This window comes from Coregonus clupeaformis, chromosome 24, assembly GCF_020615455.1.
Source record: "Coregonus clupeaformis isolate EN_2021a chromosome 24, ASM2061545v1, whole genome shotgun sequence".
Classification (NCBI taxonomy): domain Eukaryota; kingdom Metazoa; phylum Chordata; class Actinopteri; order Salmoniformes; family Salmonidae; genus Coregonus; species Coregonus clupeaformis.
The window spans coordinates 18,287,843-18,297,349 of NC_059215.1; the positions used below are offsets into that span (position 1 = coordinate 18,287,843).

The 9,507-nt window shown below is 44.4% G+C and overlaps 1 protein-coding gene across 6 annotated transcripts; it reads right to left on the reverse strand.

Moving 5' to 3' along the window:
• Window positions 1-1,188: 1,188 nt before the first annotated feature.
• On the reverse strand, window positions 1,189-9,507 carry LOC121537929 (zinc finger protein 740). 6 transcript variants are annotated; one of them, XM_041845595.2, is made up of 8 exons: window positions 9,037-9,322; window positions 7,751-7,918; window positions 7,503-7,631; window positions 7,180-7,392; window positions 6,770-6,910; window positions 6,502-6,631; window positions 6,176-6,294; window positions 1,189-2,726 (listed from the first exon to the last, which is right to left on the reverse strand). In XM_041845595.2, the coding sequence occupies exons 4-8, from the start codon at window positions 7,354-7,356 to the stop codon at window positions 2,541-2,543; spliced, it is 753 nt and encodes a 250-aa protein (XP_041701529.1). In that variant the 5' UTR covers window positions 7,357-7,392; window positions 7,503-7,631; window positions 7,751-7,918; window positions 9,037-9,322; the 3' UTR covers window positions 1,189-2,540. The 6 variants fall into 6 exon arrangements, with proteins under 6 accessions (XP_041701529.1, XP_041701528.1, XP_041701530.1 ...); XM_041845594.2 differs by lacking the exon at window positions 7,503-7,631 and having other exon boundaries at window positions 6,502-6,628; window positions 9,037-9,507; XM_041845596.2 differs by lacking the exon at window positions 7,751-7,918 and having other exon boundaries at window positions 7,503-7,695.

Genomic DNA, 9,507 nt, shown 5'->3' on the forward strand with positions numbered 1-9,507 from the left:
TCTTATTTTAAAAACAAAACCTCATTTTATCAAAAAACATTTGTACTGTCTTTACCAAAAACAAAATGTATAAAAGATCACTTCATTTAATTTCGGGGATCACAAATGCATGCAAAACTACCAGTAATAAAAAGTAAATTAACTAATCATGACTGCTACACTAGGCAGGCACTATTGGCAGTTCAGCCTCTACTCCTAATTGAAATGACATTTTAAAATATATATTAACTTAAATTTAGCAGTAGAAAACGAACTGCCATGAAACTCCTTTGACACAACTAACAGTCGGACAGTGATACAATAGTAACTACTTGTCCTCTATAAAAACCTTGTCTATACAGATAACTTTCTCCTATATTTCAGGCTTCCTCAATCCAGTGTTTATAGATACAGAATGTCATGATGATAGCCTGGTCCCAGATCTGTTTGTAATAATAATATGCCATTTAGCAGACGCTTTTATCCAAAGCGACTTACAGTCATGTGTGCATACATTTTTACGTATGGGTGGTCCCGGGGATCGAACCAACTACCCTGGCATTACAAGCGCCATGCTCTACCAATTGAGCTACAGAGGACCACCCACTCCTATGGTCGTTGCTATGACAATGACCAACTCAGTGGCCTTGTGATTAGAGTGTCCGCCCTGAGATTGGAAGTTCGATCCTCGGCGAGTCATACCAAAGACTGTAAAAATGGGACCTGATGCGTCTCTGCTTGACACTCAGGAGATAGATTGGGGCTAAGGCCCTGCGATAGACTAGCGTCCTGTCCAGGTGGTGTACTTGTATATCAAGCTGCCTCGCTACAGAAACAGGAGCTCTGCGCCTATGAGCTGTTCCAGCTTGCAGAAGCCAAGGCTCGTGCAAGGCTACTTACTTACAGGTGTTGGCAAGCCAGTACAAACTGATCTGGGACCAGGCTACCATAATTGAGCTTGAGACGCGCCAATATAAATGGTAATTAAAAGAACCCCACTGAGTAGATATTCTGAATTCCAAACCTACCGCTAGCCACGTCTGTAGAGCTGAGAGGATTAGACAGATGGAAGCAATAGCTATTACCATAATGGTTATATTTATCCAATTCTCTCAGGAGTGCCTAGGTTGTACGGTCCCATGTAGCTCAGTTGGTAGAGCATGGCGCTTGCAACGCCAGGGTTGTGGGTTCGATTCCCACGGGGGGCCAGTATGAAAAATAAATGTTTGCATTCACTAACTGTAAGTCGCTCTGGATAAGAGCGTCTGCTAAATGACGTAAATGTTGTAGGGGTAGTTTTGGATCAGAAAAGGTCATCTTCACTGAAGATGCCAGAGGTGAATAGAAACATAACATGGTATGATATTACAGAGGAAGCATTCATTCACAAACATGGGTCCCTTATGGGTCAGAGCAGGTCAAAGTTGAGAGGTCAACCGTCCTGCTTCATCTGCTGCTTATGATGACCCCTTCTTTAAAATAACACCAGAAATATTAAATATGACAAGCTGGATCAACATACTCAGGACATTTGATAACAATGAATTAAAATAACACAAGAGTTAGGAAAGACAGACTCTTCATAGAGTGAATGAATATAGAATAGGCCTACATACACAGATGTCCTGATCATTCACTGAAAAGACTGAGGTCACTAACAGAAATAGAATTCTAGAATGGACATTAGTAATTATATTTCTATGGTCACTATGAGAGGTTCTAGAGTTAAACACCACCTGACCAGTGTATCAAATTACACAAGTTAGATATATTTAGATGGCGTTGAATCAAACACATAACAAGGACTGGATGGATGTGTGGGACACACAACAGAGAACAAGAAATGTGCTATGAAGTCCCTAATGGTCTCTACATTAAGGTAGGATCAGTTAGTTACACAGGTCTATTAGCTTACAGCAATTCCCTAACAAGGAAGTCCAGGAGCTAGTGAGCTACAAGCAGTAGTAACAGAACCAACTCTGAATGAATCTGAGTGGTTCAAGGCCACAAGGATTTGTGTGTTCACCATTGTCCTTAAAATAACTTAATCATGTCCATAGTATGACCTTGTTGGCCAATGACCACTGAGGCTGTTTGTGGAAAAGGAAGTGTCCTTCCACAAACACTCAACAGTAAAAAAGCAACGCCAGGGGAGCACATTGGTTTGACCAGGCCAACCTTACATTGAGTCTCCATGGATCATTCCCAGTCAAATAATACTAGTCCAATTGAGGTTACAACATGTCAGTTTGAGAATTCATTATTGCCATAGTAATATGACAGCTTGCCCAAACCCCTCCCACCCTTGGTCTTGTACCATGTACGTAATGATACAAATATTATAATAAAACAAGTAGAAAATAAATTCACTATCCCATCAACAGGATATGAGCTCACTGGTGAGAACAGCATCAGGTTGGGTGTCTTTGTCTTGTGTCTTAGCCAGGTTTATCTGGGCTGAGGGAGGAAGCAGTACTGGTCTGCTCCAGTATGTGGCATCACCGAGCTGAGGACTGCTGACTGCGTGTTGGGTGGGGGGGGTTTCTCTGAGGGATCAGAGGTTAGACAGCCAGACGGCTGTTCTGCTGATGTAGGGGACTCCAGGCGGCCGTGTGCCCAGGTGCATCCTGTGAGTAGGCTCCTCCTCTGCTCTCGCAGGAGAATGACTGGTTCTCCTCCTTGGGAAGGCTGGCCCCCGCTCCACACAGACGGCGGTGACGTAGCAGACGGTCCGTCCGTGAGAAGTTCTAAAACGGGGGCAGAGGGAGAGCAAACTTATAACCACAAATGACAGGAGTCAGTGTAATGTACCTACCTATTGACTCCAAACCCCAGAGCGACTTACAGTTAGTGAGTGCATACATTTTTCATACATGGAGCACCAGATCAATGTGCAAGTGTACAAGGTATCTGAGGTAGACAGTGCATTCGGAAAGTATTCAGACCCCTTGACTTTTTCCACTTTGTTACGTTACAACCTTATTGTAAAATAGATTACATTAATTTTTTCCCTTATTAATCTACACACAATAGCCCATAATGACAAAGCGAAAAAAGGTTTTTCAACATTTTTGCAAATGTATTAACATAAGTATTCAGACCCTTTGCTATGAGACTCGAACTTGAGCTCAGGTGCATCCTGTTTCCATTAATCATGCTTGAGATGTTTCTACAAATTGATTGGAGTCCACCTGTGGTAAATTAAATTGATTGGACATGATTTGAAAAAGGCACACAACTGTCTATATAAGGTCCCACAGTTGACAGTGCGAAAACAAAGCCATGAGGTCGGAGGAATTGTCCGTAGAGCTCCGAAACAGGATTGTGTTAAGGCACAGATCTGGGGAAGGGTACCAAAACATTTCTGCAGCATTGAAGGTCCCCAAGAACACAGTGGCTTAAATGGAAGAAGTTTGGAACCACCAAGACTCTTCCTAGAGCTGGCCAAACAAAGCAATCGGGGGAGAATGGCCTTGGTCAGAGAGGTGACCAAGAACCCAATGGTCACTCTGACAGAGCTCCAGAGTTCCTCTGTGGAGATGAGAGAACCTTCCAGAAGGACAACCATATCTGCAGCACTCCACCAATCAGGCCTTTATGGTAGAGTGGCCAGACGGATGCCACTCCTCAGTAAAAGGCACATGACAGCCCGCTTGGAGTTCGGCAAAAGACACCTAAAGGACTCTCAGACCATGAGAAACAAGATTCTCTGGTCTGATGAAACCAAGATTGAACTCTTTGGCCTGAATGCCAAGCGTCACGTCTGGAGGAAACCTGGCACCATCCCTACGGTGAAGCATGGTGGTGGCAGCATCATGCTGTGGGGATGTTTTTCAGCGGCAGGGACTGGAAAACTAGTCAGGATCGAGGAAAATATGAACGGAGCAAAGTACAGAGAGACCCTTGATGAAAACCTGCTCCAGAGCGCTTAGGACCTCAGACTGGGGCGAAGGTTCACCTTCCAACAAGACAGCGACCCTAAGCACACAGCCAAGACAACGCAGGAGTGGCTTCGGGACAAGTCTCTAAATGTCCTTGAGTGGCTCAGCCAGAGCACGGACTTGAACCTGATTGAACATCTCTGGAGAGACCTGAAAATAGCTGTGCAGCGACACTCCCCATCCAACCTGACAGAGCTCGAGAGGATCTGCAGAGAAAAATGGGAGAAACTCCCCAAACACAGGTGTGCCAAGCTTGTAGCATCATACCCAAGAAGACTTGAGGCTGTAATCGCTGCCAAAGGTGCGAGTAAAAGGTCTGAATACTTATGTAAATGTGATATTTACGTTTTTTATTTTGAATAAATTTGCAAAACAATTGTGTGACTATATATACAGTACAGTGCATTCGGAAAGTATTCATAACATTTCTAAAAACCTGTTTTTGCTTTGTCATTATGGGGTAGTGTGTGTAGATTGATGAGGGGAAAAAACAACTTAATCCATTTTAGAATAAGACTGTAATGTTACAAAATGTGGAAAAAGTCAAGGGGTCTGAATACTTTCCAAATGCACTGTATGTTCATGAAGGCAGGATAAAGTGACTAGGCATCAGGATAGATAATAATACGTGTAAAATAAAGAACAGAGAAGCAGAAGCATATGATGTGTGTTTGTGTTGTTGGTATGTGTGTGTGAGTGTGTATAGTCTTGAGAGTGTGCAAGATAGTCAGGGTAAACATTAAACTATTTAGAAGTCTTATGGCTATTTAGCAGTCTTATGGCTTGGGGGTAGAAGCTGTCTCAGAGCCTGTTGGTCCGAGAGCCGATGCTCCGGTACCGTTTGCTGGACGGTAGCAGAGTGAACAGTCTATGGCTTGGGTGGCTGGAGTCTGTGGCTCGGGCCTTCCTCTACCACCGCCTGGTATAGAGGTCCTGGATGGCAGGGAGCTAGGCCCCAGTGATTTACTGGGCTGTCCGCACCACCTTCTGTAGTGCTTTGTAGTCGAGGGTGGTGCATTTGCCATACCAAGCGGTGATGCAGCCAGTCAAGATGCTCTCGATGGTGCAGCTGTAAAACTATTTGAGGATCCGAGGGCCCATGCCAAATCTTTTCAGCCTCCTGAGGGGGAAGAGGTGCTGCACTCTTCACGACTGTGCGGGTGTGTGTGGACCATGTTAAGCCCTTAGTGATATGGACGCCAAGGACCATGAAGTTCTTGACCCGCTCCACTAGAGCCCTGTCAATGTGGATGGAGGCGTGCTCTCCCCTCTTTCTCCTGTAGTCCACGATCAGCTCCTTGGTCTTACTGACGTTTAGGGAGAGGTTGTTGTCATAGCGCCACACTGCCAACTCTCAGACCTCCTCCCTGTAGGCTGTCTCATTGCGGTCGGTGATCAGGCCTACCGCCGTCGTGACGTCAGTAAACTTGATGATGGTGTTGGAGTCGTGAGCGGCCACGCAGTCATGGGTGAACAAGGAGTACAGGAGGGGACTAAGCACACACCCTAGAGGGGCCCCCACGTTGAGGGTCAGCGTGACGGATGTGTCGTTGCCTACCCTCACCACCTGGGGGCAGCCCGTCAGGAAGTCTAGGACCCAGTTACAGAGGGAGGTGTTCAATCCCAGGGTTCCTAGCTTGGTGATAATATTGGAGGGGACTATGGTGTTGAACGCTGAGCTGTAGTGTATGAACAGCATTCTCACATAGTTATTTCCCCTCTTGTCTAGGTGGGAGAGGGCAGTGTGAAGTGAAATTGAGATTGCATCATCTGTGGGTCTGTTGGGGAGGTATGCGAATTGGAGTGTGTCCAGGGTGTCTGGGATGATGGTGTTGATGTGTCATGCACAGCCTTTCTAAGCACTTCATAATTACAGATGTGAGTGCTACGGGGAGGTAGTCATTTAGACAGGTTACCTTGGAGTTTGTGTGAACAGGGACAATGGTGGTCTGCTTAAAACATGTTGGGATTACACGTCAGAAAGGTATGTTTGTTCTACATAACATATTTCTATCTAAACGATCCACAACGCTGTGTCCTGTCCTGCTGATACCAGGTGTGTGTGTTAGGAATGGGGTAGTGTGTGTACCAGGTGTGTGTGTGTGTACCAGGTGTGTGTGTTAGGAATGGGGTAGTGTGTGTACCAGGTGTGTGTGTGTACCATGTGTGTGTGTGTTAGGAATGGGGTAGTGTGTGTGTACCATGTGTGTGTGTACCAGGTGTGTGCGTATGTGTACAGTGTAGATCTCTCTTACCTGATTGCAGCGATCACACTGGTAGGGCTTCTCTCCACTGTGAACTCTCTTGTGTCTGTCCAGGTGGTATCGCTGAATAAACCGCATGTCACACACGTCACATGCAAACGGCTTCTCCCCTAAACAACAACAACACAAAAACACTGTTCAAAACCTAATGGTATGGATTGAATTTGATGGATTTTTTACTTAACATCTGTTTTTAATTGTGAGTGAGAGTTGTGCATATTTCTCTACTATGTGATTGTTTTTCTGAATGTTATAACTGTTGCCAGATTTGATGAGTATTGCTGAGCAAGGAAGGGGAAACGTAAAGCGATATAAACCTGTATGAGTGAGGATGTGCCGCTTCAGGTGGTAGCTACTTCGGAATGCTCCATAGCAGTGCTCACAGATGAAGTTCTTCTGTACTTGTGAATTATGATCATCCTCACCATTAATATCCATCTCCACCTGCTGAGAAACCCAATGAGTGTTCAGATGACTACAACTTCACACACCCTAAAAGTGTAAGGCTTCAGCAAACACACACACCTGTCCTGTAAGTGTATCTAACATTGTACATTCCATTTCCCCATCTCACACACTACTTACCTCCACTTTCTCTCTCAGTTTGTTGGGTGTTCCTGATTTTCTGTGCTTTTTCTTTGTCGATTGCATATTCTGGCTGGCCTGCATATCTTTCTCATCCAGCAGCCTGGGTGTGTGAAACGAGTGTCCATCTTTTCTGATTAACTATCGAGGAGAGAGAGGGGGGAAATGGTTGGCAATTCATTTTTCTAACATACTAACCAAAATAGAGCTACTGCTTAGATATTTATTACGTTTTAGATTTCTGATAGATTTACAATAATTACATGAGCATGATTTCTGATTAATTGCCAAACGCCCAATTGTAAACAACAACAACGGTGTTGTTCTCCATGCTAATGAACACAGAAGCACTTGTAGTATGTATACTACGTCCTATGGCCCTATAACATTAGTGTGTCTCTGTTTCTCACCAGGGGTGGGCAGCTGACCCCAGAGGGCAAGACCATGTGGCTGTGGTGAGACTGGTGAGACTGCTGCTGGTGGCTCTCAGGGTTGTTGTTGTCTCTCTGACCCTGCTGACCCTGGCCGTGCTGTGATGTCATCTTCTTCTGACTGCCAGACATGTTGTTGGCCTGCATCAGGGCCATGCTGGACAGCACCGTCTCACAGCCCAGCAACCCAGCCTACAGTAACAACACAAACAGCAGTTCAGTTGGAGCGTAGTATTGTGGCCTAGGAGGGTCATCAACCCAGCCTGCAGGAACAACACAGGACAAAACAAACAGAAGCTTACAGTCAGCGTCAGGGTCCATGTCAGTCCCAGGCATAAAGGCCCGACACACAGGGCCAAAATCCTGCGGGGACTGTAGATGGTCGTTCACTGACTGTTCTCTGACGATTTTTGGCCTGGTGTGTCAGGCCTCTAAGGGAAACACTGTGTTTAGGCCTCTAAGGGAAACACTGTGGTCAGGCCCCTAAGGGAAACACTGTGACGAACAGGGAAAAAACAATGATGAAAACAGGAAGGAGAATTCAACTGACCCATTTCATGTGGTCTCGAACGGAGTTGTTGGGATGGTGTGTCATCGCCGGTGCGTGGTTTGAATGCGTGTGTGTGTTTGGGGGTACAGGGGTGCGTCAAGGGGGGGTCACTCAGGATGAGGGGTGTGACAAGAGACCACACTCACCCAAATAATCAGGGGCCAAGGCCTGGAAATAGAGGGTTATTGTGAGGCCAAAATTATTGTATTTTGTTTATTTTTATTTTAACTACTGGTATTCATATTCAGACCTACTAGCTACAGTGCAAGTTAGTTTAATCATCAGGGGTGCTTTTATAAATTTGGCTTTGTCAACTCAACAAAGGAAGTTTATATCAGGCTTGGAGACAGCAGCCCCAATGGTTTGGTGTATGCCACCTCTTCCCATGGAAAACAGAAAACATTGTTGTCAAATATTGTTGCAATGAAGACAGAAATAAAGCTGGACAAGGACAAACACAGTTTGTAAAAATGCATGTGCAAGTTACTCAAGAGAACATTCAATATTGACCAAAGTATTATGCTAACGATATGATATCACATTTTAGGAGTCATGTATAAAGTCAAGTATAAAAACAAACAGGAAAGCCTAATTTAGCCTAGCCACACAGCTGATCTTCTACTCTAGTCTCCATGCAAGTACTCTAATCTTCATGCAAAGGACAAGCTAAAGCTGCATGGAAGTGAGGGGCTACCTAGCTTGCTTGTTAAAACTCACACACACAGCAAAATCATGGGGCAAATGCATTGGATAGATAACCTCTTTTGACATTGCAATACGTTAAGTCCTGTAAAAAAAAAAAAGCAGTATTATTCAGTGCTCTAGTTAGCTACAATAATGTCTGAATACTGAGAGAGAAAAGCTATGCCAGCTCAATGTTAGCTAGCTAGTTACCTATTTAGCAAGTTAGCTAGCTATCTAGCTAGCAAGACATCATTGTCTGACTGAGTTTTCGAGGCTAAATACCAAGATGAGTGAAAATATTGTTCAGCTAAATATTTAGTGAATAATCAATCAATCATGAGGTAACGTATGGGGTAAAGCAAGGGTCTGCTTAGGTGAAGCTAGGGCAAGAAGAATACTCACTGGTTGAGTCCCCCCAACCCACACACACACACACACACACACAGAGAGACAACACAACAACAGGCAAGGCGTGCGGGTTGAGCGCCACTACAAATTGTCATAACTCTCATTTGCCTTAACATTCTGGGAAATAACTTAATCATATGCATTGTTAACTCTAGGGTGGCTTTGTTGGGATGTACATTTTAGAATTGGTTTACCTTAAGATTTTGTTTTGCAGATTAATATTTCTTGACGGAGTTCCAATTTTTCTCAGTTTACAAACACAGGAAACGCTACCGGAAGTGTTCGCCAGAGAGCGCGTCCACGTGATTTGAGAACAATGACGCATAATGTCGGCCATGTTGGTAAGGGAAAGATAATGGGTCACAGATAGAACAATGAGTCCGATATTTCAATAGATATATAAATGTGAACCATCCGGTTGGCGTTTCCACTTTACCAAATATGGTGATGAGAGGAAGCCCAATGGCCAGCAGTGGGAGAAGACAGAGCGAGATGGATTTTGGCCGATATTCCGCAAATTTTCTGATCGATTAAGCATTTGATCTATCTCAATACAGTTTTCTATTTCCAAAACTAAAATATGTTACAAACAGAGTGGACTAAGTTTAGTAGACTTTACCATTTGCTAAAGTTGTAAAAAATTGCGTTCTTAAGAAGGAGTGCAA

Bases quoted from the DNA above. Each gene is read 5' to 3' on its own strand.
- LOC121537929 (XM_041845592.2), bottom strand. From the start codon at position 7,795: ATGACACACCATCCCAACAACTCCGTTCGAGACCACATGAAATGG. The intron at 7,393-7,750 runs GTCAGTTGAATT...TTGTTACTGTAG, and splicing joins TTCGAGACCACATGAAATGG to GCTGGGTTGCTGGGCTGTGA. The intron at 6,295-6,501 runs GTTTATATCGCT...GTTGTTGTTTAG, and splicing joins GCACATCCTCACTCATACAG to GGGAGAAGCCGTTTGCATGT.